At 49.9% G+C, this 27661-nt stretch overlaps 1 protein-coding gene across 1 annotated transcript in view; it reads left to right on the top strand.

Annotated features, from left to right (window-relative positions):
- The window catches only part of LOC144754160 (E3 ubiquitin-protein ligase TRIM39-like), a 61571-nt gene that overhangs the window by 17522 nt on the left and 16388 nt on the right, over window positions 1–27661 (top strand). Inside the window, exons 3-4 of the mRNA XM_078641743.1 lie at window positions 2920–3150; window positions 25078–25100. Coding sequence (XP_078497869.1) covers window positions 2920–3150; window positions 25078–25100 — 254 coding nt within the window. The remainder of the gene's footprint in view (window positions 1–2919; window positions 3151–25077; window positions 25101–27661) is intronic.

Genomic DNA, 27661 nt, shown 5'->3' with positions numbered 1-27661 from the left:
GTGTATGCTTTAATCTGGATTTATTGGCTGTGAGTTTGTACCTACATACGTGAATGCCTGCCTATGGGCTTGTATATCACAAGATCTAGTGGCATTTGTGAGTGTGCAAATACATGTGTGAATAAGTCTGGAGTTATACATCCTTGAGATTGTATATGCATCTGTGTGTTAGTATACATGTATGAATGTGTGTCTACGAGTCAGTACATACATGGACTGAAGATATCCATCTGTGAGTTTGTACAAGGTTTGTGTGTGAGTCTGCAAATCAATGTGTGCATCTGTATGAGTGTGTACCTCTGTGGATGTGTGTACGTATGGATCTGGAGTTATCTATCCTCCCATCAGACTGAGCAAGCCTGGTGTAAGCACCTTCCTAAACCAAGGTTTTAGCAATGTAATCATTCTACAGTATTGTATATACATCATCAAACCACAGATCATCCAACAGAGCTCATCTAAGTGATAAAGCGAGCATTGAAGCTCCAACATTGTGTAGATGAGTTTTATCCCACAAATAGTTCATCCTAACCAAATGCCCCCTAATCAATCTTAACACGTTTCAGGACATGTACAGTCCCTTCTTCAGAACAAATACATTTCTAATTCAAGAGATTACTTGGGCACAGCTGAGCATCAGCCACTGACCTTGGGCATTCTCTGTTCTGCTCAAGCCTCGTTGCAAGGTTTCCCTGCAACAGTCTCATTAATCATCAATAAATAGTCCACTTTTTTAATTTTATTATTATTTATAGATTTTTTCAGAGGTTTGTACATAGATCCTTGGCAATAGTGAGTGTACATATTATCTTTCATACAGGTATACATAGAACATTGATGGGGTACAAGGATATAATAACAGCATTACACACACTATAGAATTGTGGTCCGTTGTCAATGTCCCAGCGGGAACTCAAGATCATATCAATTGTGCAAATATATCACCATAAGCATTGTTAGCATTAACAAAAATAACTGTCCGTAATTTACCATTCATCTTTGACGATTATCCATCTTGTGCGCAGGTCTGATCATGATCGGGTGTGTATGAGTACCTAGCGACATGAGGTTTAGGTTAAGTCTGCAGTGTATACGCCACAGTGTGCGACCTCATGAGTTGGGCCTGGAGATTCCTATTACCACACGTGCTGCACATCCACCGTACCTACATGTACTGGACATGCACACTGAAGGTTAGTGGAAGGGTCTGGGGGCTCACACCAAAGCAGTACAGTAGACTGTACTCTCATCGGACACAGGAAAGAGGTCTGGTCATTCCAAATGTCCTACAAAACTTGATATGCTGCCACCGCCACTTTAGGTGCTATCTCAGGACATGGGAAGTAGTGTCATCTCTGTTATGAGGGCACGCTTGGCACGCCTTTTCAGGGCACCAAACAGGTTCTGTTCTGGGCTTCAGGGAGCTATAACATTACAGTTTTGCACAACACAGGAACACATTCCTTATTAATACTGGTGATACAAGGACACAACCCTCTACCAAGGAGAGAGCTAAGAAGTGCAACCCTCTGCCAGTACCAGTGACACAATACAAGAACACAACACTACCAGGACTGGTGTCACATTACAGGAGCACAACCCTCTACCTGTATACTAGTGACACATACAGTAGCACAACCCCCTACCAGCAGTGGAGACCTACCCGACTCCACAAAATGTCTGACTCCAGTCATTTTTTGTGACACAAGAGAAACACACCTCTCTACACTGCTGAAACCCTCCTATTCCTACTGGGAAGAGGTGTGCCTCACCTGATAACACACAGGCTCCTGATCTAAGCCACAGTGTGACAAACCTCACCTGATAACACACAGGCTCCCGCTCTAAGCCACGGTGTGACATACCTCACCTGATAACAGACAGGCTCCAGCAGTGAGCCACAGTGTGACGTACCTCACCTGATAACACACAGGCTCCCGCTCTAAGCCACGGTGTGACAATAACTCACCTGATAACACACAGCCTCATATCTGAGGATAGGACAAGATGTCTAACCAATCTCATCACTTATCTTTTACAGAAATGCATGAATTACCTTCAGAAACATTGATTTGTCTGGTAATTTTGCATTTTGTAACAAAATGCACATACATTATTAATGATTATGAACGTAAAATTCCCACATCTGTGATTCCCCTTCACTCTGAATGTGGGCCATTGTAGGACGCCACCTCAGCGCCTCCTCTGGGCAAACACATCCATTGTGCTGGCAGGACAGGGGCAGCCCGCACTCCCCAAATCTTATGTCTTTCATCCAAATGGGCTGAAACTTCATGGCACCACTTCTTTTACATCATCCTTTGACTTCAGCCCGTCTCTGGGTCTTTGACTGTCTCCGCCTGCGGCGGATTCTCTTCCTTGCACTCGCTCAATGGATCGAGCGTCTCTGCCTGCAGTGGGTCCTCTTCCTTGCACTCGCTCCATGGATCAAGCGTCTCTGCTTGCAATGGGTTCTCTTCCTTGCACTCGCTCCATGGATCGAGCGTCCCTGCCTGCAGTGGGTTCTCTTCCTTGCACTCTCCATGGATCGAGCGTCTCTGCCTGCAGTGGGTTCTCTTCCTTGCACTCGCTCCATGGATCGAGTGTCCCTGCTTGCAGTGGGTTCTCTTCCTTGCACTCGCTCCGTGGAACGAGCTTCTCTGCAGCTTTACGAATTCTGACCTCTCTACAGTTCATAAAGTGCCTCAGGGAAGGGGGAGGGCAGGAATGTTAGAAGGACAGACGATGGTAGAAGCGAAGGTGGTAAGAGGCTGCAGTTCAGAAATTAGGAAAAGCACATTAGTGGTCTGATTTTTGAAGGATCTATCGACCCCTCCACCCTCCGCCTGGCCTCCGACTCTAAGGACGGCTTGTAGAAAGCTTTTTAATATCTAAACAGCTTTTCTTTGCTTCTGACAGATCAAGCTAAGAACTGAGAAGAATAAAATTGAATCTGAATTTGAAAAGCTGCAGCAGCTTCTGAAAGAAAATGAGCAAACACTGCACAGAAGACTGGAGGAGATGGAGAAGAAAATGACCCTGATAGAAAATGCAAATATCACCAAACTGTCCAATCAAATCACCTCTCTCAAGGCCCTGATAACGGAGATAGAAAAGAAGTCTGAGGCGCCAGCGTGGGAACTCCTGAAGGTGAGATACTGTTTGGGAAATAAAACAGAAGAAGAAAGTGACATATTCATATTTTGTGTGCATTATTAAATGTATGAGCGGAACACGTATGATCTCCTGGCTGGGTCAATGCACAGTGACCCCACGCACTCTGAGAGCCGCACACAATATACAGACATGGATCATTTACATTGTCCCCCTTGATGCTTTGAGCCCAACTCAATATACAAACTGTGAAATGTACAGTGACCGTTTACAGTGTGATATACAAGTTAATAACCCATCTATTTACAAATTATTTATGTATTGTATCTATTTGGGTGAATGCATTACACCAAGCAATTGAACTGACAGTAAATAATATATGAAGACCAAGGAGCAAAATGTGTTAAAAGTTAGATAGAAATTGAAAGATTAATGAGAGACAACACCTGAGAGAATTGGAAAGAAATCAAATTTCTCCTTTTCTAAGAAATTGGAAAACATGTCTCTTCTAATGCGGTTACTTTTCTCCTGATGTAGGTGGTCACCGATTGTTAGGGTGAACAGCTATATAACTAGGAATCTGGAATAGGTATTGGCAGCTCACTGTTTTTTTGTCACCCCAGATAAAGATAGAGATTGCCACAGAAAACTCTTTCATTTGAAGACTAGTGACAATTTAATATGACTGATAACCCTTGGATATATTAAAGAGTGTGCGAAATGAATGTCCGCAAATTGCTGCCCGGCAGCAAATGAAATGTGATTTATGACTGTATTATCTTGACACCCTGAACGGCAACCAAATTCCTCACCAATATGGTTTAGGGTGGGATTAGAGGTATAAACCTCCTTATTGTGGTCATGCGCTGTCACTTTAACAGTGATTTTTTTTTTTTGAAGACGTTTATTAAAGCTCAAGGGTGCATTACATATAGCAAAGCCTACAACCCAGCGGGCCGGCTGCAAAGGAACCGTAAATCGTGAGGGTGCAATGCTGCATATGAGGGCGTGTCATTGCGCCCCAGTTGTCCCCGGTACATTTCACTTTAACAGTGATGATCTGCTCAGATAGGTTGATTCGTTTACAGCCAAGAAGCTTCCAGAGAAGTAGCTCCATGTAAAGGGCACTAGATGATGGTGACAGAGAACATACAGGACATCCCTCCCAGGGTGACAGAGAGCATCCCTCCCAGGGTGACAGAGAGCATCCCTCCCAGGGTGACAGAGAGCCTCCCTCGCAAGGTGACAGAGAGCATCCCTCCCAGGGTGACAGAGAGCATCCCTCCCAGGGTGACAGAGAGCCTCCCTCGCAAGGTGACAGAGAGCATCCCTCCCAGGGTGACAGAGAGCCTCCCTCGCAGGGTGACAGAGAGCATCCTTCCCAGGGTGACAGAGAGCATCCTTCCCAGGGTGACAGAGAGCATCCCTCCCAGGGTGACAGAGAGCATCTCTTTCAGGGTGACAGAGAGCATCCCTCCCAGGGTGACAGAGAGCATCCCTCCATCTCAGCCCCTTCAATCCACCAGCTCACCCCATGTTGGGATGAATGAATCCAGTGACTGTCCGGAGCTTCAAACAAGCAGATGCTTTAAATGTCCAGAACAGCACAAGAGGTGGTCACAGTTCTTTGTCCTTTCTGGGCAGCTGAGATCTCATTTCTTAGATGGCTTCCACTTATACAGACTCTTCTAGTACTCCTTCTGCCGGTACCTCCTCCTGCAGGGTACTCTTCTAGTACCCCTTCCTTGTACCTCCTCCTGCAGGGCACTCTTCTAGTACCCGTTCTCCTTGTACCTCCTCCTGCGGGGCCCTCTTCTAGTACCCCTTTCTTGTACCTCCTCCTGCGAAGTACTCTTCTAGTACCCCTTCCTTGTACCTCCTCCTGCTGGGCACTCTTCTAGTACCCCTTCCTTGTTCCTCATCCTGCAGGGCACTCTTCTAGTACCCCTTCCTTGTACCTCCTCCTGCTGGGCACTCTTCTAGTACCCCTTCCTTGTACCTCCTCCTGCAGGGGATTCTTCTAGTACCCCTTCCTTGTACCTCCTCCTGCAGGGCACTCTTCTAGTACCCCTTCCTTGTACCTCCTCCTGCAGGGCACTCTTCTAGTACCCCTTCCTTGTACCTCATCCTGTGGGGCACTCTTCTAGTACCCCTACCTTGTACCTCTTCCTGCAGGGCACTCTTCTAGTACCCCTTCCTTGTACCTCTTCCTGCAGGGCACTCTTCTAGTACCCCTTCCTTGTACCTCCTCCTGCAGGGCACTCTTCTAGTACCCCTTCCTTGTACCTCCTCCTGCAGGGCACTCTTCTAGTACCCCTTCCTTGTACCTCTTCCTGCTTGGCACTCTTCTAGTACCCCTTCCTTGTACCTCCTCCTGCAGGGCACTCTTCTAGTACCCCTTCTTCTTGTACCTCCTCCTGCAGGGCACTCTTCTAGTACCCCTTCCTTGTACCTCTTCCTGCAGGGCACTCTTCTAGTACCCGTTCTCCTTGTACCTCCTCCTGCGGGGCCCTCTTCTAGTACCCCTTTCTTGTACCTCCTCCTGCGAAGTACTCTTCTAGTACCGCTTCCTTGTACCTCCTCCTGCAGGGCACTCTTCTATCCCTTCTGCTCATACCTCCTCCTGCAGGGCACTCTTCTAGTACCCCTTCCTTGTATCTCCTCCTGCAGGGCACTCTTCTAGTACCCCTTCTTCTTGTACCTCCTCCTGCGGGGCACTCTTCTAGTACCCCTTCCTTGTATCTCCTCCTGCAGGGCACTCTTCTAGTACCCCTTCTTCTTGTACCTCCTCCTGCGGGGCACTCTTCTAGTACCCCTTCCTTGTACCTCCTCCTGCAGGGCACTCTTCTAGTACCCCTTCCTTGTATCTCCTCCTGCAGGGCACTCTTCTAGTACCCCTTCTTCTTGTACCTCCTCCTGCGGGGCACTCTTCTAGTACCCCTTCCTTGTACCTCCTCCTGCAGGGCACTCTTCTAGTACCCCTTCCTTGTACCTCCTCCTGCGGGGCACTCTTCTAGTACCCCTTCCTTGTACCTCCTCCTGCAGGGTACTCTTCTAGTACCCCTTCCTTGTACCTCCTCCTGTGAGGCACTCTTCTAGTACCCCTTCCTTGTACCTCCTCCTGTGGGGCACTCTTCTAGTATCCCTTCCTTGTACCTCCTCCTGCAGGGACCTCTTCTAGTACCCCTTCCTTGTACCTCCTCCTGCAGGGGATTCTTCTAGTACCCCTTCTTCTTGTCCCTCCTCCTGCAGGGCACTCTTCTAGTACCCCTTCCTTGTTCCTCATCCTGCAGGGCACTCTTCTAGTACCCCTCCCTTGTACCTCTTCCTGGGGGGCACTCTTCTAGTACCCCTTCCTTGTACCTCCTCCTGCAGGGCACTCTTCTAGTACCCCTCCCTTGTACCTCTTCCTGCTGGGCACTCTTCTAGTACCCCTTCCTTGTATCTCCTCCTGCAGGGCACTCTTCTAGTACCCCTTCTTCTTGTACCTCCCCCTGCAGGGCACTCTTCTAGTACCCCTTCCTTGTACCTCCTCCTGCAGGGCACTCTTCTAGTACCCCTCCCTTGTACCTCTTCCTGCTGGGCACTCTTCTAGTACCCCTTCCTTGTATCTCCTCCTGCAGGGCACTCTTCTAGTACCCCTTCCTTGTACCTCCTCCTGTGGGGCACTCTTCTAGTACCCCTTCCTTGTACCTCCTCCTGTGGGGCACTCTTCTAGTATCCCTTCCTTGTACCTCCTCCTGCAGGGACCTCTTCTAGTACCCCTTCCTTGTACCTCCTCCTGCAGGGGATTCTTCTAGTACCCCTTCTTCTTGTCCCTCCTCCTGCAGGGCACTCTTCTAGTACCCCTTCCTTGTACCTCATCCTGCAGGGCACTCTTCTAGTACCCCTCCCTTGTACCTCTTCCTGGGGGGCACTCTTCTAGTACCCCTTCCTTGTACCTCCTCCTGCAGGGCACTCTTCTAGTACCCCTCCCTTGTACCTCTTCCTGCTGGGCACTCTTCTAGTACCCCTTCCTTGTATCTCCTCCTGCAGGGCACTCTTCTAGTACCCCTTCCTTGTACCTCCTCCTGCAGGGCACTCTTCTAGTACCCCTCCCTTGTACCTCTTCCTGCTGGGCACTCTTCTAGTACCCCTTCCTTGTACCTCCTCCTGCAGGGCACTCTTCTAGTACCCCTTCCTTGTACGTCCTCCTGCGGGGCACTCTTCTAGTACCCCTTCCTTGTACCTCCTCCTGCGGGCACTCTTCTAGTACCCCTTCCTTGTACCTCACCCTGTGGGGCACTCTTCTAGTACCCCTTCCTTGTACCTCCTCCTGTGGGGCACTCTTCTAGTACTCCTTCTGCTTGTACCTCCTCCTGCAGGGCACCCTTCTAGCCCCCCCTTCTTCTTGTACCTCCTCCTGCAGGGCACTCTTCTAGTACCCCTTCCTTGTACCTCCTCCTGCAGGGCACTCTTCTAGTACCCCTTCCTTGTACCTCCTCCTGTGGGGCACTCTTCTAGTACCCCTTCCTTGTACCTCCTCCTGTGGGGCACTCTTCTAGTACCCCTTCCTTGTACCTTCTCCTGTGTGGCACTCTTCTAGTACCCCTTCCTTGTTCCTCATCCTGCAGGGCACTCTTCTAGTACCCCTTCCTTGTACCTCCTCCTGCTGGGCACTCTTCTAGTACCCCTTCCTTGTACCTCCTCCTGCAGGGGATTCTTCTAGTACCCCTTCCTTGTACCTCCTCCTGCAGGGCACTCTTCTAGTACCCCTTCCTTGTACCTCCTCCTGCAGGGGATTCTTCTAGTACCCCTTCCTTGTTCCTCATCCTACTGGGCACTCTTCTAGTACCCCTCCCTTGTACCTCTTCCTGCTGGGCACTCTTCTAGTACCCCTCCCTTGTACCTCTTCCTGCTGGGCACTCTTCTAGTACCCCTTCCTTGTACCTCATCCTGTGGGGCACTCTTCTAGTACCCCTTCCTTGTACCTCCTCCTGTGGGGCACTCTTCTAGTACTCCTTCTGCTTGTACCTCCTCCTGCAGGGCACCCTTCTAGCCCCCCCTTCTTCTTGTACCTCCTCCTGCAGGGCACTCTTCTAGTACCCCTTCCTTGTACCTCCTCCTGTGGGGCACTCTTCTAGTACCCCTTCCTTGTACCTCCTCCTGTGAGGCACTCTTCTAGTACCCCTTCCTTGTACCTTCTCCTGTGTGGCACTCTTCTAGTACCCCTTCCTTGTTCCTCATCCTGCAGGGCACTCTTCTAGTACCCCTTCCTTGTACCTCCTCCTGCTGGGCACTCTTCTAGTACCCCTTCCTTGTACCTCCTCCTGCAGGGGATTCTTCTAGTACCCCTTCCTTGTACCTCCTCCTGCAGGGCACTCTTCTAGTACCCCTTCCTTGTACCTCCTCCTGCAGGGGATTCTTCTAGTACCCCTTCCTTGTTCCTCATCCTGCTGGGCACTCTTCTAGTACCCCTTCCTTGTACCTCCTCCTGAGGGGATTCTTCTAGTACCCCTTCCTTGTACCTCCTCCTGTGGGGCACTCTTCTAGCCCCCCCTTCTTTATACCTCCTCCTGCGGGGCACTCTTTTAGGACCCCTTCCTTGTACCTCCACCTGCAGGGCACTCTTCTAGTACCCCTTCCTTGTACCTCCACCTGCAGGGCACTCTTCTAGTATCCCTTCCTTGTACCTCCACCTGCAGGGCACTCTTCTAGTACCCCTTCTTTGTACCTCCTCCTGCGGGGCACTCTTCTAGTACCCCTTCCTTGTACCTCCTCCTGCAGGGGATTCTTCTAGTACCCCTTCCTTGAACCTCCTCCTGTGGGGCACTCTTCTAGTACCCCTTCCTTGTACCTCCACCTGCAGGGCACTCTTCTAGTATTCCTTCCTTGTACCTCCACCTGCAGGGCACTCTTCTAGTACCCCTTCTTTGTACCTCCTCCTGCGGGGCACTCTTCTAGTACCCCTTCCTTGTACCTCCTCCTGCTGGGAACTCTTCTAGTACCCCTTCCTTGTACCTCCTCCTGCTGGGCACTCTTCTAGTACCCCTTCCTTGTACCTCCTCCTGCTGGGCGCTCTTCTAGTAACCCTTCCTTGTACCTCCTCCTGCAGGGTGCTCTTCTAGTACCCCTTCCTTGTACCTCCTCCTGCAGGGCACTCTTCTAGTACCCCTTCTTCTTGTACCTCCTCCTGCGGGGTACTCTTCTAGTACCCCTTCCTTGTACCTCCTCCTGCGGGGCGCTCTTCTAGTACCCCTTCCTTGTACCTCCTCCTGCAGGGGATTCTTCTAGTACCCCTTCCTTGTACCTCCTCCTGCAGGGGATTCTTCTAGTACCCCTTCCTTGTACCTCCTCCTGCAGGGGATTCTTCTAGTACCCCTTCCTTGTACCTCCTCCTGCAGGGCTCTCTTCTAGTACCCCTTCCTTGTACCTCCTCCTGCGGGGCGCTCTTCTAGTACCCCTTCCTTGTACCTCCTCCTGCAGGGGATTCTTCTAGTACCCCTTCCTTGTACCTCCTCCTGCAGGGGATTCTTCTAGTACCCCTTCCTTGTACCTCCTCCTGCAGGGGATTCTTCTAGTACCCCTTCCTTGTACCTCCTCCTGCAGGGCACTCTTCTAGTACCCCTTCCTTGTACCTCCTCCTGCAGGGGATTCTTCTAGTACCCCTTCCTTGTACCTCCTCCTGCGGGGCACTCTTCTAGTACCCCTTCCTTGTACCTCATCCTGTGGGGCACTCTTCTAGTACCCCTTCCTTGTACCTCCTCCTGTGGGGCACTCTTCTAGTACTCCTTCTGCTTGTACCTCCTCCTGCAGGGCACCCTTCTAGCCCCCCCTTCTTCTTGTACCTCCTCCTGCAGGGCACTCTTCTAGTACCCCTTCCTTGTAGCTCCTCCTGTGGGGCACTCTTCTAGTACCCCTTCCTTGTACCTCCTCCTGTGGGGCACTCTTCTAGTACCCCTTCCTTGTACCTTCTCCTGTGTGGCACTCTTCTAGTACCCCTTCCTTGTTCCTCATCCTGCAGGGCACTCTTCTAGTACCCCTTCCTTGTACCTCCTCCTGCTGGGCACTCTTCTAGTACCCCTTCCTTGTACCTCCTCCTGCAGGGGATTCTTCTAGTACCCCTTCCTTGTACCTCCTCCTGCAGGGCACTCTTCTAGTACCCCTTCCTTGTACCTCCTCCTGCAGGGGATTCTTCTAGTACCCCTTCCTTGTTCCTCATCCTGCTGGGCACTCTTCTAGTACCCCTTCCTTGTACCTCCTCCTGCAGGGGATTCTTCTAGTACCCCTTCCTTGTTTCTCCTCCTGTGGGGCACTCTTCTAGTACCCCTTCCTTGTACCTCCTCCTGCTGGGCACTCTTCTAGTACCCCTTCCTTGTACCTCCTCCTGCTGGGCACCCTTCTAGCCCCCCCTTCTTCTTGTACCTCCTCCTGCAGGGCACTCTTCTAGTACCCCTTCCTTGTACCTCCTCCTGTGGGGCACTCTTCTAGTACCCCTTCCTTGTACCTCCTCCTGCAGGGCACTCTTCTAGTACCCCTTCCTTGTTCCTCATCCTGCAGGGCACTCTTCTAGTACCCCTCCCTTGTACCTCCTCCTGCAGGGCACTCTTCTAGTACCCCTTCCTTGTACCTCCTCCTGCGGGGCGCTCTTCTAGTACCCCTTCCTTGTACCTCCTCCTGCAGGGGATTCTTCTAGTACCCCTTCCTTGTACCTCCTCCTGCAGGGGATTCTTCTAGTACCCCTTCCTTGTACCTCCTCCTGCAGGGGATTCTTCTAGTACCCCTTCCTTGTACCTCCTCCTGCAGGGCACTCTTCTAGTACCCCTTCCTTGTACCTCCTCCTGCAGGGGATTCTTCTAGTACCCCTTCCTTGTTCCTCATCCTGCTGGGCACTCTTCTAGTACCCCTTCCTTGTACCTCCTCCTGCAGGGGATTCTTCTAGTACCCCTTCCTTGTACCTCCTCCTGTGGGGCACTCTTCTAGTACCCCTTCCTTGTACCTCCACCTGCAGGGCACTCTTCTAGTATCCCTTCCTTGTACCTCCACCTGCAGGGCACTCTTCTAGTACCCCTTCTTTGTACCTCCTCCTGCGGGGCACTCTTCTAGTACCCCTTCCTTGTACCTCCTCCTGCAGGGGATTTCTTCTTGTACCCCTTCCTTGTACCTCCTCCTGTGGGGCACTCTTCTAGTACCCCTTCCTTGTACCTCCACCTGCAGGGCACTCTTCTAGTATCCCTTCCTTGTACCTCCACCTGCAGGGCACTCTTCTAGTACCCCTTCTTTCTACCTCCTCCTGCGGGGCACTCTTCTAGTACCCCTTCCTTGTACCTCCTCCTGCTGAGCACTCTTCTAGTACCCCTTCCTTGTACCTCCTCCTGCTGGGCACTCTTCTAGTACCCCTTCCTTGTACCTCCTCCTGCTGGGCGCTCTTCTAGTACCCCTTCCTTGTACCTCCTCCTGCAGGGTGCTCTTCTAGTACCCCTTCCTTGTACCTCCTCCTGCAGGGCACTCTTCTAGTACCCCTTCTTCTTGTACCTCCTCCTGCGGGGTACTCTTCTAGTACCCCTTCTTCTTGTACCTCCTCCTGCTGGGCACTCTTCTAGTACCCCTTCCTTGTACCTCCTCCTGCTGGGCACTCTTCTAGTACCCCTTCCTTGTACCTCCTCCTGCGGGGCGCTCTTCTAGTACCCCTTCCTTGTACCTCCTCCTGCAGGGGATTCTTCAAGTACCCCTTCCTTGTACCTCCTCCTGCAGGGGATTCTTCTAGTACCCCTTCCTTGTACCTCCTCCTGCAGGGGATACTTCTAGTACCCCTTCCTTGTACCTCCTCCTGCAGGGCACTCTTCTAGTACCCCTTCCTTCTACCTCCTCCTGCAGGCACTCTTCTAGTACCCCTTCCTTGTACCTCCTCCTGCAGGGCACTCTACATCCGAACTAACATCCGACGCCAGGACACTTCCCAACCTGCCTCCCTCCGCTGAGTCATGCAATGCGCTAAACTCTTTTTTCATTGAAAAGATCACCACAATTAAAAATTCCATATCCCATTCCCCCCCGTTAACTACAGCAACACCTCCCCCTATCAATCCATTTATTCTGGATCGATTTCCTATACTCGATTCTGATTCCCTGGCCAAGCTGTCCTAGCGAGTAAAATCTGGCTCCCCGAAGGACTGCTGTCCCCCGTTCGTGCTTCGTGACATCTGTCACTCCCTTCCCCATTGTATCCTCCCCCTACTTAACTCTTCCCTCAGTACTGGCATAGTCCCCAGGTCATTCAAGGAGGCCGTATTGGTGCCCCTGCTAAAGAAACCTGGCGCGGACCCAGCGGTATTTGTAAACTATCGGCCCATCTCCCTTTTGCCTTTTCTGTCTAAGGTTTTGGAGGCACATGTTACTACTTGCCTATCACACTTCATCGAGGAGTCCAACTTCCTGGCTTTCAACCAGGCCGGCTTCCGACCAGCCCATTCCACCGAGGCTGTGATCCTCGCCGTACTGGACAACCTTAGAAGTAAGGCGGATAGAGGACTACCCCAAGCATTAGTCCTTCTTGACTTATCGGCGGCATTCAACACGGTGGACCATAACTTCTTACTCCACCGTGTCGAGTCCGCCGGAGTACGTGGGCCTGCTTTGTCCTGGGTTAAGTCCTTCTTAGAGGGGAGATCTCAGGCAGTCAGGCTGGGCCCGTTCAGCGCCACCAGTGCTGCGTCATCTTGCGGGGTCCCCCAGGGCTCCTCCCTGTCCCCCCTCCTCTTCAATTTATATCTTCTACGCCTCCTTCACTCTCTAAGCAGGTGGGACGCTACCGTGTTCAATTACGCGGACGACCTGCAGATTATCTTTCCCCTCACCTCCCCTGACGCTGTGTCCAACTTCCAATCGGCTATGACACACATTCAGCACTGGATGTGCCAAAACCAACTGTTGGACTTTGGCCCTTAGGGCAGGTTCACCCCTAGACTTTTTGCGTGAAATGGTGACCTGGTGATGGTGATTTTTTGGATTCTGCGCACTTTCACTGTGTCCCAGTGGAAAGTGCGTGCGCACTCTGAGTGCATGTGCTGAGCTAGGCCTGCCCGCCCATAGGAATGCATGGGGAATGTATGTGTCCCTGGTAGTTCCTGATGCGTGGGGTGTACAGGCTTGAGTCTGGTATGTGTGAACTTGTGAGAGTGAATGCTGCGAGATGGTGTATGCAGCATGTATGTGTCTAGTATCGAAGCGCCATTTCTAGACATGGCTGTACGTGTGCTGTGAGGGTGCTGGCGTGTGATTGGCTGGAGCTGGCTGGCATGCCAGGCTCCAGGAAGTCTGGATGGGTCTGCCCGGTGGTGAGTGGGAGATTAGCATGAGTGATGTGTGGGAGGAGTGTACCTGTGTCCTGGATGGGCTGGGTTTTCCCCACACAATGCTGGCTCCGCCCCCCTGTGGTGTGTCTAATGACCCAAGCCCTGCCAGTGAATAGAGAGGGTGGTTGAGGTAAACAGAGTACTCAAGAACCAGCTGCGACTGGTTCCGCCCCCACTCTGCACCCTTGAACAAAGGAATGCACTGTATAAAAATGGGGCTGTGTCCCCACAGAAGTTGTTCTCTTCCAGGATCCTGAGGGGGCTGTTGTTGCTGCTGCTGGGCCAGAGGACCGCCACTTGGAGTGTCTCCCTGCCTGGAGACCCAGTGTGCTGGCTCTGGGCCCAGCCTTGCCCCCTGCCTGCCCTGAGGAACTTTTGCTGGGCTTGTTGCTGTCTTATAGCCCCTGGGAGCGCTGTGCTGTGCTCACAGCGCCTGGAGGCACTTTGGACCCTCCCTGAAGCCCCTGGAAGCGCTGGGATTGTTGCTAGCGCTAGGAGCGCTGTGGATTCCCTTCTAGCGCCTGGGAGCGCTTTGTTTATCTTCTAGCGCTGAAAGCGCTTCTCTTTGACCCCTAGCGCTGGGAAGCGCTTTATTTTGCTTATTGCACTGTAGAGCGCTTTGGGCTGCCAAGCCGGTGCCCACCCGGCATTGCCCGGCTCAAGTGCTACCTTAATTTGCCCCGTGGTTGCCTGCCGAGTCCTGGGAGCAGCGCGCCCCGGAGCCTGGAGGCTCGACCGCAGGGCCGCGCTGCAATTGGCTACCCGGCCGGAAGCCAGGCAACCCGTGGGCGGGACTGCGGGACAGGAGGAAGCAGTCCGCTGGCCAATCCCTGCGCGGCCTGCCTAAAGAGCTCCGGCGCGAGGAGAAGGAGCCGCCGGTCCTGCAGCGAGGCTCCCCCCGGAGTGAGGAAGCCCCGCCGCCCCCTGAGACGTGGAGCAGGACCGGGGGAAAGAGCCCTGCCTCCGCCTCCAAGCCGCCCAGAAGATCTGGTGAGTGAGGGTGCTTGCAAAGGGGAGAGGGGGACGTCGGGACACATTGCCGGTGTCCGCCCCCCCCCTCTCAGGAGCACGACGTCCGGGGCAGTTCCCAAGAGCCTGAGAGGCTCCAAAAACGGCCGCATTTTGTGTTTGAGCCTGGAAGGCTCTGGGGCATATTTATTCCTCGAGTCCCCCTGAGAGGGACTCCACCGCCCTGTTTGTGTAGAGCCCAACGAGGCTCAAGGGGGGCACCAGTTGTTTCCGGTGGTAGAGTGGCCCCAGCAGTCAGCGGGCCGCTCCCACCTTGCCCCTCCTTATTGGTTTCAGAGCCCACGAGGGGCTCAGGAGCCCCAGTTGTTGAGAGCCCAGCGAGGCTCCAAGAGGGGACAATCAGTTGTCCAGAGCCTGTGAGGCTCCCCCATCTACATTGGCCCCATCATTGTGCTATCCAGTTGCCCAGCACTTTGTGGGCAACTGCTACGTTTAGGCCCCTGACACTGGGACACAGGGCGTCCTAGCCCCAGAGAGGCCAGTTGGCCTAGGGACAGTCACAGGTGGTGACTTACGTGAGTTTGGCGCAATTGATATTGTTTTTACACCTCTGAATGAATGTTATGCATTGCATCATGTGTTCTGTTTTTACACCCCTACAGGTATTGTGATACATAGGTGGTTGTTTTCTCCCTAGTGCAGGTGGTGCTAGTGAGACCCTGGTTACCAGTGATTACTGGTTGTGTACTATTTTGTGCTATATTCTATGTACTAAGTGCTATTCCTGAAAGTGCTACTTCTGATTCCTGACAGTGGTCCAGGTGGCCCTGTCTTGTACATATCCCCTGTAAATTCTGCCCGTGCTTCTGGCACATTGTAAAGTGTGTGTTTTATCTAATGTGTTTTGGTGTAATACAAAGGCTATTTTTATATAACCTTGTGTGGAGTTTCCTTTGTGGTGGGCCTTTGGTTGTTGTTGCTGGGGTGCGTGCGCAAATACTTAGCCTACATCGCCTCCAAGTTTAGCCTTGCTGTTCGCGCCACGTTACCTAGAGGGTGAGTAGGGGTTATCTTGGCGTGTAACTCCCTTGCCCTGACTTGGGAGTGGTGGTCTCTGACTGACTTTGGCGAAAGCCCTGGCCAGCCAGGGATCCCATTTCCAACACCAACTAAAGCTCAATCCGGGCAAGACTGAGCTCCTCCTTCCCGGGAGTAGTGCCACCTATTGGGGCCCTCAGTTCTGGCCCAGTGAGCTTGGTACTCCTCCCTCTCCCGCTGACCGTGTGAAGAGCCTTGGGGTCATTATTGACTCCGGCCTCACTCTTAAGGCCCAGGTGAGTGCAGTAACATCTTCCTGTATGTTCCAGCTATACAGGATTCGGAAGGTCGCCCACTTCCTAACCCCTGAAGCACTGCTACAAGTCATCATAGCCTTGGTGATGTCCCGCCTAGACTTTTCAAACTCGATCTATCACGGCCTCCCCAACTCCTTGTTATCTAGGTTACAACTCATCCAGAACCAGGCTGCCAGACTCGCGCTCAATCTCTCCAGATGGCAGTCGGCCCGACCTTTACTGTATCAACTTCACTGGCTCCCAGTCAGTGAAAGAATAGCTTTCAAGGTCCAATGCCTGGTCTTTAAAGCACTTACTGGTCCATCTCCTGCTTTCCTCACGTCCCTGATCACTCCTTATTGTCCCTCCCGTGCCCTCAGGTCCACTAATCTTCACCTCCTAGTTGTCCCCCGCGTCAAACTCACCAGATCCGGTGGCGGCACTTTTTCTTATTTGGCCCCTAAGCTATGGAACTCTCTTCCTCTCCCCCTCAAGACCTCTGGTTCCCTTCTTGCCTTTAGGAAATCTTTAAAAACCCTGCTCTTTTCCCATTGTCATTAAATTCCTCTGTTATAGTTTTAGGATCCTTGGAGCGCCAGGAAACTCACGGTGACAGTGCGCTTAATAAATATCATATAACATAACATATAACATAACTCTTCTAGTACCCCTTCCTTGTACCTCCTCCTGCAGGGGATTCTTCTAGTACCCCTTCCTTGTACCTCCTCCAGCAGGGCACTCTTCTAGTACCCCTTCCTTGTACCTCCTCCTGCAGGGCACTCTTCTAGTACCCCTTCTTCTTGTACCTCCTCCTGCAGGGCACTCTTCTAGTACCCCTTCCTTGTACCTCCTCCTGCAGGGCACTCTTCTAGTACCCCTTCTTCTTGTACCTCCTCCTGTGGGGCACTCTTCTAGTACCCCTTCCTTGTACCTCCTCCTGCAGGGGATTCTTCTAGTACCCCTTCTTCTTGTACCTCCTCCTCCACGGCACTCTTCTAGTACCCCTTCCTTGTACCTCCTCCTGTGGGGCACTCTTCTAGTACCCCTTCCTTGTACCTCCTCCTGCAGGGGATTCTTCTAGTACCCCTTCCTTGTACCTCTTCCTGTGGGGCACTCTTCTAGTACCCCTTCTTCTTGTACCTCCTCCTCCTGCGGGGCACTCTTCTAGTACCCCTCCCTTGTACCTCCTCTTGCAGGGCACTCTTCTGGTACCCCTTCCTTGTACCTCCTCCTGTGGGGCACTCTTCTAGTACCCCTTCTTCTTGTGCCTCCTCCTGCGGGGCACTCTTCTAGTACCCCTTCCTTGTACCTCCTCCTGCAGGACACTCTTCTAGTACCCCTTCCTTGTACCTCCTCCTGTGGGGCACTCTTCTAGTACCCCTTCCTTGTACCTCCTCCTGCAGGGCACTCTTCTAGTACCCCTTCCTTGTACCTCCTCCTGCAGGGAACTCTTCTAGTACCCCTTCCTTGTACCTCCTCCTGCAGGGCACTCTTCTAGGACCCCTTCCTTGTACCTCCTCCTGCAGGGCTCTCTTCTATCCCTTCCTTGTACCTCCTCCTGCAGGGCACTCTTCTAGTACCCCTTCCTTGTACATCCTCCTGCAGGCACTCTTCTAGTACCCCTTCCTTGTACCTCCTCCTGCAGAGCACTCTTCTAGTACCCCTTCTTCTTGTACCTCCTCCTGCAGGGCACTCTTCTAGTACCCCTTCCTTGTACATCCTCCTGCTGGGCACTCTTCTAGTACCCCTTCCTTGTACCTCATCCTGCAGGCACTCTTCTAGTACCCCTTCCTTGTACCTCATCCTGCAGGGCACTCTTCTAGTACCCCTTCTTCTTGTACCTCCTCCTGCAGGGCACTCTTCTAGTACCCCTTCCTTGTACATCCTCCTGCAGGGCACTCTTCTAGTACCCCTTCCTTGTTCCTCATCCTGCAGGGCACTCTTCTAGTACCCCTTCCTTGTACATCCTCCTGCAGGGCACTCTTCTAGTACCCCTTCCTTGTACCTCCTCCTGCAGGCACTCTTCTAGTATCCCTTCCTTGTACCTCCTCCTGCGGGGCGCTCTTCTAGTACCCCTTCCTTGTACCTCCTCCTGCAGGGCGCTCTTCTAGTACCCCTTCCTTGTACCTCCTCCTGCAGGGCACTCTTCTAGTGCCCCTTCTTCTTGTCCCTCCTCCTGCAGGGCACTCTTCTAGTACCCCTTCCTTGTACCTCCTCCTGCGGGGCACTCTTCTAGTACCCCTTCCTTGTACCTCCTCCTGCGGGGCACTCTTCTAGTACCCCTTCCTTGTACCTCTTCCTGCAGGGCACTCTTCTAGTACCCCTTCCTTGTACCTCCTCCTGCAGGGCACTCTTCTAGAACCCCTCCCTTGTACCTCTTCCTGCAGGGCACTCTTCTAGTACCCCTCCCTTGTACCTCTTCCTGCAGGGCACTCTTCTAGTACCCCTTCCTTGTACCTCCTCCTGCAGGGCACTCTTCTAGTACCCCTTCCTTGTACCTCCTCCTGCAGGGCACTCTTCTAGTACCCCTTCCTTGTACCTCCTCCTGCAGGGCACTCTTCTAGTACCCCTTCCTTGTATCTCCTCTTGCAGGGCACTCTTCTAGTACCCCTTCCTTGTACCTCCTCCTGCAGGGCACTCTTCTAGTACCCCTTCCTTGTATCTCCTCTTGCAGGGCACTCTTCTAGTACCCCTTCCTTGTATCTCCTCTTGCAGGGCACTCTTCTAGTACCCCTTCCTTGTACCTCCTCCTGCAGGGCACTCTTCTAGTACCCCTTCCTTGTATCTCCTCTTGCAGGGCACTCTTCTAGTACCCCTTCCTTGTACCTCTTCCTGCAGGGCACTCTTCTAGTACCCCTCCCTTGTACCTCTTCCTGCAGGGCACTCTTCTAGTACCCCTTCCTTGTACCTCCTCCTGCAGGGGATTCATCATCATCAATAAAACTTTATTTCGGTTTTTGTTCAAAACCACAAAAGTGCAGGTTCAATAATACAATAAATTCATAATTCTTTAAAATACATATAACAGGATACAGAGGTGCAAGAGTATAATTTCATCATTTCATTAAAACCAGAAAAATACATAATTTATCCATATTGTGCCAACAAATTCATAAAGAAATTTAATTGAGTAAAGACCATTACAAATCCATGCATTTTCTGTATTTAAGAGTTGATTTTAGGAATTCAAGGACATGGAGAATACTGTCATTGTGCAAAAGTTGTAAATACATCAGGGCTGGTCTGATCTGGGTAAAATTAAGATTCCTTAAAAGTGTCACCAGATAGCGTTTCGGGGGTATTCATAAAAGCTACATAAAAATATAAAAATGCAGCATATCCTGCAGAGAATTTCCATCGCAGCCGCAGGGAGCTGCAACTGTACTAAAAATAGCAGTTCTTGGCCTAATAAGCAAATGATGAAAAAGGTTCAGCCTGAATCTAGTCAATAAAACATTTTCGTGAGAGGTCAGAGAGCCCATTAAATAAGGCTCAATAGATGCAGATGTGTTCATCATAACATATTTTCTGACTCTCAGATTCTGGATTTCTATGGCTTCCCTCTGGGTCTTCCTATCCATGAGGTAGGCCAATTTCGTTGCCTCCAGGTCCCCCTTAACAATGCTACTAGGATTTTCAAACAGTTCGGCACGCCCCAATTTGAAAAAACTAGACTTCAAGTATTTCACCCATGGGATAGCCAATGCCTTATCCTGAGACAAACAATCTTTCACGATCAAGTGTGTCAGTGGATTATCAGGATTCAGCCAAAGTTTTATCCAACGGGTCAGGGGACGTAGGGAGAAAATATCGCTTATATATTGTGTCCCTAATTCTTCATGGACTGCTAGATTGGACGTGCCCGAGGGGACACACAGGAGACGCTGCATGAAGGAGTTTTCCGCAATCTGGAGCTGTTCTCCTGCGACATACCCCCATATTTCACTGCCATACACAGCCGTGGCAACTGATTTGGCATTATATAATTGCAGCATGGCGCCGGTTGGTTTTTTCCCCAATTTGGATGCAAAATTAAAAATAGATGCATTCACCTTGACCAGTTCTCCTTTCTTTTTAAGAAGATGCGGGCCCCAATTTAATTTACTATCAAAAAGGACCCCGAGATAGGAGAACGTCTTTGATGTGGGGATAACTGCTTCATCTACTTAAAATAAAAAGTTCTTCTGGGTTGTTGACCTACTTGCATGACAAATGATTTGGAATTATTAATCATTAAATCCCTATCTGTCATGAAAGACTTAAAAGCATTTAAAAGAGCTTGGAGGCCCCTTTCAGTTCTCGATATGAGTACTGCATCATCTGCATATAATGGATGTATGACATTACAACGCATGCTTTTACCACGCATGCTTTTACATCGCAAGTTTTACAACGCATACCATTACAACGCATAGTGCTTTGGGGCGCTGGATAGTGAATAGTTTAATTTACTATTCCAACTCCAGTCCCCGTGGATAGTAGGGAAGGTGTTGGATAGTACATTAAACCTATTCCATATCGTAGAGCGTCCCCCAGCGCAATGCGTTGTAATGGTTTGCGTTGTAAAAGTTGCGTCGTAAAGGCACTGCGTGGTAAAAGTTGCGTTGTAAAGGATGTTTCCCGCATATAATAGGACTGGAATACCCCGACGACCGACTCTAGGACAGTCAGCCGACACCTCCTGTAAAACTCTATCCAGGTCATTAATATAAAAGTTAAAAAGAAAAGGAGCCAAAATGCCTCCTTTTCGGACTCCTTTTCTGATATTAAAATTGTTTGTCACGCTCAGATCTTGAGAAAATCTAACATTAGCTCTAGTATTGCTGTGAAGGTCAACTAGGAAGTCAACAATACCACTGTCCATCCCCTTCGCCCTCATGGACTGCCACAGCTTCCGCCTGTTCACACAGTCAAAAGCTGAGGACAGGTCCATGAAGGCGAGGTGGATGGTGCCCCTGTGAGCCACTGTGTATTTACTTAAAATTAAAAAAAGGTTAAGGCATTGGTTTGTTGTTGAACAACCACTGCAGAATCCATACTGGGAGATGGACATGATGTTATTTTCCTCCACCCAGGATGAAAGTCTCTGCAGTAGTATCCTTCCTATTATTTTCACCATGGAATCAATAAGTGAAATGGGTCTATAGCAATGTGGGCTACCTTTGTCCCCTTTTTAAAAACCGGTACAATTGTGGAGACCCCCCAAGATTCGGGGCATCCACATTGCATTGCAGGGTTAAAAATAGACTCCAAGATGGGTGCCCAAAAAGAGGGCTCAGACTTAAATAAATCCGGGGGGATCCCTTCTGGTGCGGGTGCTTTCCCGGCTGTTAGTCCCAGGATACCCTCAAGGATTTCATTCCTGTCAATTCTAATTATCTTCCCATTATCGACAGGTGCTGGGCCGGCAGTTTCTTCCAGAGGGCAGTCATACAATTGCTCGAAGTGTGCTTCCCAATCCTCATTGGGTATATGGCATTCAAGACCGTCACCGGTGTCCTGGACAAGAACAGGCTTTTTCATTACACCCCAAAATTTAGAACTATTCTTTAGAGTTTTGGGGTCCAATAACTCATTCCAAGCCTCTACCCTTAGGGATTCCTTACGTTTAGCTAATATTGATTTATATTCCTTCCGACACAATTGTACATTAGCCTGTTCCCTGGGTTTGGCTGCTAAAGCCACCCTTAGATTGCTGGCTGCTTTGGAGCAATCATGATTAAACCACTTCGGGCCCACATTAGCTTGATTTTTGGCTGGTGCAGATAACAACTTCTTGACCTTGTCTGAGAGTGACTGAAATGCCCCAAGCACCTTCATGTGCTGTAAGCCTCCTTGGGTGCAAGTAGTAATTTCGTCTGCACACATTACTTTAATATCTTAGACCATTTCAGTCTGCGCCTGCCATCGGTTGTGGTTAGTCTTCCCTGACTAGGGTTCGGCCCTTCCCTAGCTATCCATGGTCCTAGCAGTCACAAAGTAAGAGGATTATGATCGCTAAATTCACTCTCCTCAATTTAAAAAGAATCTACGAAAGTCTGCATAGATAGTGAAATTAACACATAATCAATAAATGTTCCTTTCCCATGACCCTTAAAAGTAGGTGTCTCGAATCGTTTGGAAGGGTCCATCAATGCCCTGGTGGGTGTCACATCCAGATCATTCAACATATCATTAAAAAACTCCCCCTCAATCAAGTGTTCAAAATGTAAACCATGAGATCGTGAAAAGTTTAGATCTAGGATACATTTAGTTTGGGGGTCACCACATGGATGACCATGAGATTATGCAGGCTATGATTCATTGACAAGCTAATAAAAACATTCCAAGCAGATAGATGACTAGAATCTGAGCATGAATTAACTGAGTTATAAAAATTTACCAGACCAACTGAACAGTTTTCTCCTTGTAAAAGTTAAACCAAGAATGCCAGGGTTGGCAGATGGTACTCTACACACTTTACAAGTTAGCGCTACAGAGATAAATATAACCAGCCCCCCTTGGGTCTTCCCCTGATGGTTGCAGTTACTGGAACATAATATGTCTTATACCCTTCTAAAAAATAGTTACATTCAACCGACCAAGTTTCCTGTAGACAAATTATCAGGAACTGCCTAATATAAGGGATCCAATTATAATCCTGCATCTTGGTAGCTAAACCTGCAATATTCCAGGAAATGACATTGTTAGAACTTCTCTTACCCAGGCTAACTTCTTTAACTCCCAGGTCATTAGGTCTCCCCCCTCCCTGATCTTCAGGGGCCTTAAGTCAGTCACAGGCCTCTACACCCAATAGAGGTTCAATTCTATTTTGGATTGGGAGTCCGAACCCATTCATACCTTGGTTACTGAAATTAATATATTGTAACCTAGGAGGCGGATAATTAGTGAGGAATCTTGCCCTTGAATTATCTCTCATACGCCAATTGCCTCCCTGGTGGAGTCGTGCCAGGCCCCTCCCGTAGGCGGGCCTGTAAAAGAAACCCAATGGGAGTAATTCAATTGCCGTCCCAGTAATTCGCTGGTCGCATTGACCATTAGTCGGTAATTGGCCAGCATTAGAGGGGTTATCAAAGTTAACAATAATGCAGTCACCACTCCCTATTTTGTTTGTACTGCCAGCCAGCTAACCCTCCGTACCATTAATATGTTACTGGCAACACTCATCCTTCCTAGAGTATTTTGATTAAGCCAATATGTTGTTTTGTTCAATAACTGTTCATAGCTCTCTGTCTCCCCAAGAGGGAGAACAGGAGCATGCCCCAGTACGACCACATATGGGGTCACTTCCGGAGGTAAATCAATGACTACGGGACGAGGGGCCGCACTGATACCCTCGCCCAGTCTTGGTTGAGAGTCAGATATAGGCATTTCCCTCCTTGTACTTGGCTGTAATGAAGTGGTTTTAGTGGCACCATCAAGGACTGGGGGACTTAATGTATTTATTGCTGGAACAATCAGGTTGGGGCTAATACTAGGTGGCTTAGTCTTCCCACTAGTAGAAGGTGGATTTACTATATTGGGAGGAGCTGTAACCGATGTTTGCTTGCCATTCATCATGGAAGATTCCAGGAGCTAGAGGCTGGATTTTACCCCAGTAAGTTTCAGCATGATCGGTTCCAGCAACATTTGCATCATGCTTTATAGTTTCCCCCAGAAGTCTCTCCCGACCAAACTACAACTCAGTGTTGCTCCATCACACTGAACGTTGTGGGTTATACCACTATCAGCCTTTTCCCCGGTGTCGTGTATGTCTGCAACAGTCACAGTCTTACTAACCATAACTACACAATTCAGTTTGGAAACCCTAGACTTTTTTGGGGTAGTGGGTTTTTTTCGGGCGAATCAGGACTGGCTTTACTTTTTGACCTCTCGCCCTTAATCTAGATGTTACCGGGTTAGGAGCCAGTTCTGGTGATCCAGGGATTAGGCTATCATTTAATGAGGAAATATCCCCTCTGACTGCGTCACCACTAGTACCTCCTCCTGCAGGGCACTCTTCTAGTACCCCTTCTTGTACCTCCTTCTCGGCACTCTTCTATCCCTTCTGCTCATACTTCCTCCTGCAGGGCACTCTTCTAGTACCCCCTCCTTGTAGCTCCTCCTGCGGGTTACCCCTTCTGGCTGCACCTCATCCTGCTGGGCACTGTTCTCCCCCTTCGGCTCTTAACTACTCCTTCATGACACTCTTTTAGTAATGCTTCTCTTCGTTCCTTACTCTTCTAGTATCTCTGCTGTTCATTCTTACTCCTGCAACGCCCGTTACCTGTAATGCTGTTAGTATAATAAAACATGGTACACCAGGATCTACAACAAGGACTTCTGGCAGATTATTCACTGTTAATTTAATAAAAAAGTGGCAGAAAAAGAAGGTGGAGGACAACTCTCATAAGGGCGAGCTGCCTCTGTCTTCTTGGCACTGATTTTACTACCTCTTAAGCCAGGGCTCATACAAGCAGTGACAGGGCTGATTTGCATATAGCCAGTGTCTAACCCAGGGTGGTGTGGAGTGCAAAAAAACGATGGATTTAGGCCCAGATCTCTGTACTGGGGTGAATGTATGGCATTGTTCTGCATTCTGTCCATCAACTGTTGTTTTTGCATTTGTCACCTCGAGTGGGATGGGTATGCTCAGAAGTGAGTCCCATGCTCTCCACACCGCTGGAGTCAGGCTATCCTGGCTGAAGACGGCTGATAGCCAGAAACCGGTCCTTGGATGCTTGATTCCGGTCCAGGAAAGACATGGCTTGGCAGTTCGGACTGGACTGTTGCCATGAGGCACAGGGTCAAGGCGGATTTGCATATGGCCATGTCTGAACTGGGGTGGTGTGGAGTGCAAAAAAACGATGGATTTAGGCTCAGATCTCTGTACTGGGGTGAATGTATGACATTGTTCTGCATTCTGTCCATCAACTGTTGTTTTTGCAGGGGTCACAAGGGGCAATCCAGGAGTCGCCTGCTGTGTCCCCTGTCAATCCCTAGATGATGTCCATGCATGAGACCCTGTTGAGAACATGATAAAATGTGTCAAGTGACTCCATTCAGAATATCAGAATGTGCTGTGTTTTGTGAATCCATTCAGAATGACTCTGTGCTGTGTCATTACCATTCAGAATATCAATTTCTGCTGTGTCATTTGACGTTATTCAGAATGTCACATTTTGTGCTTGGTCATGCGATGCCACAGAATGTGCTGTGTCATGTGGCCCCAGTCACTGTTTTCTGATCGTAGATAGATCGAAGTTTGTCACTCCTAAAAATACTGCCATAACTTTAACATCTTCTCTGGAAACTGATTTCACTGTGATTGTTTCTCTGTTTTGCAGGATGTCAGAAGCACCCTAAGCAGGTAAGGCTGGTTTATTATCCTCCTCTCAGTGTGTAAGGTGCAGGTCTCACTGCTGCAGTGTGTAAATGCCACTACTAACCTCACACAAAGTGCTAGGAAGCTTTCAGATCCTCATAGAAGCACTTTGTTTCCTCAAAAAAAAACGTAAGTCCTCAGAAAATACCTTTGATTCCCCTGAAAACTTAAGTCCCTTGAAAACTCCCCTGTGTCATCAGGAAATGCTCTTAAATGTTCCTAAATCCCTGCGAGTCATCAGAAAACTCCTTTGAGTCTTGAAATAATTGCTACAGAAATGAGCTGCTGTCCTCACAAAACATATTTGTATCTATGAAACCTACCTGAAGTCCTCCGAAGAGTTCCCTGAACACACAGAAAACTAATGCACATTCAGGAAACTTCCACTCCGGTTTCTTCAATTAGGAGTTGTGGAAAAACTAATTCTAAGTTTCCTAACTACGATGCCAGTCTTCAAAACATCCCTTCAGTGCTTCCAAACAGCATTGAAATGTAATTAAAGTCATGTTCAAACCTCTGCTCAGGTCACTGACCACTCATTCCAGGCACCAAATCCTTCTTCAACTCCTCAGAGACTTCCTTGTGTGTCTTCCAAAGCCTCATTTCAATCATCCTTTTCTATTACGGTCTTTATGTATCATTTTTGGTAGCAATACAGATTCAAACAATAAACATCAGCGGCTCAGCGTCCTGTCGTATTTCATTGAAAACATGGGGTGTGGTTCGGGGGCATCAGATCATTGGCATTTTTCATTTCTGAAATAAGATAAAGAGACAATTGTTTACAACTATTGCACCGTGGTCACACCATTGGCGAGGGTGTCACTCCACACGTCTCCGTTCCTGTGGGAGGAGGGGAGGGAGGCTGACCCTATCCCTCTCAGCCACCTTCCCTCACCTGCAGAGACTGCCCCCACATCTTAATTTCCTGTGGAGTGTCTCCATTCCATTTCTGTGCCCTGCAAGAGTCCTTCCAGTTCTGACACATTGGGCTTTTGAACAGATGAATCCAGAATAAACAAGAACAACCAAAACAATGACCTGCCCGTAGTAACTTATCTCTCCATCTTCGGGCATGTTTGCGTAATGTTTCCTTGCTGCTGTGTTACTCAACGTTTTCTTTGCGTAGTGTCCATGCCTATTCACATTCTTAAGTGGTCTGCGGACACCCATGGAATATCTTGGTACGCCCGTTCGCTACATCTATTCGCCCACGTCTCGACCAGGCGAATCCTCAGGGTCACCACCCTCTATCTGTTGCTGCTCATTTAGGAGGTTGTCCCAACATGCTGCTATGGGTTCTCGACACAGTCCTAACGTTTCTTCATGCTTGCTGGAGATGCTTTGTGCCTTGGCCCATGCTAACAATGAGTGATGCGATGCACGTACATGTGGTGGGTCCACCACTTTCCACCGCCTTTCTAGGAGCCTTTTAGCTACTATTATCCCCAAGTCTAGGAACCTAGACACTACTTTGGTGGGAGGCGTCCTCCTGAATTGATGCAGGAGGTATATGGACCATTCAAAAGGTAGTGCTCGACCTGTGCATGTGTGTAATATCCTGGTTATCGTATTCCAGTACACCCCTATTCGGGGGCAGCTCCATAGCATGTGTACTAGTGCAGCTCCTGGGGGTGTTGTGTTTGTTTCTTGGGGTTGGTAGGATTTCTCAGGGCGACTTCATTAGCGCTTGCTGTGATCCATTTAGTGAAGTTGTCCACTGCTTGTTCCGTGTCCTTGTGGAGGTGGGTAGGTGAAAGTTGAGGGTGTTGATCCAGCGTTGTTCTGATGCTTTGGACCAGCTGCAACATGTTTCGCTGGCAGTGGAGGCGAGGGTTTTGAGCAGCTCTGAGAAGATGAAGTGGACGCAGGGGTGGTCTGTCCAGGTGAGCTCTTCAGTGTGGGTGTAAAGATAGGGTCAAGCGTGTCTCCTGCGATGTGAGTGGGACCGGTGACTAATTGCTCGAGTTTGAGGTTGGCCATACTTCCTGGGATATCAGCCGTGTTGGTGTTCTCAATGTTTTCAAGGGGAAAGTTGAGGTCTCCTAGGAAGATAGTTTCACCTCAATGGGGATAGGAATGATGTAGTCGGAGATGGGGTTGCAGAAGGGAGGGCAGAGTCCCGGGGGTCTGTAGGCGAGGGTTTCTCTGATCGTGGGTTTGCTGTTTGTTTGGAGTTGGAAGTTTAGGTGCTCCATGAAGGGGTGGTGTTGTCTGTGGTGGTTGCACATTTGAGAGTATCTTTGTGAATTATGGCTGTGCCGCTGCTGTTTCTATTGGTCCGGTCTCGGTGCGTGATCTTGCATCCTTCTGGTATGGCTGTGGCAATACTGGGTGCTGATGCGGGGTTCAGCCAGGCATCTGTGGTGAAGATGGTGTCTGGGGTGGTGATGGTTTTCCAATTTCTGTGGCGTCTTTTCAAAGAGATTGTGCGTTGTTCAGCAGGCAGTTGATCTCTCTGAAGGGGTTGGCCACGGACCTGCTGTTAAGTGTGAGTGACTTGTTGTGGCTGATGAACGTGGTGTCAGTTGTTTCTCTTCTGGTAC

Source organism: Lissotriton helveticus, chromosome 5_1, assembly GCF_964261635.1.
Source record: "Lissotriton helveticus chromosome 5_1, aLisHel1.1, whole genome shotgun sequence".
NCBI classification, from domain to species: Eukaryota; Metazoa; Chordata; class Amphibia; order Caudata; family Salamandridae; genus Lissotriton; species Lissotriton helveticus.
The sequence above is the reverse complement of the archived record's forward strand: the minus strand, read 5'-3'. Positions and strand labels throughout refer to the sequence as shown.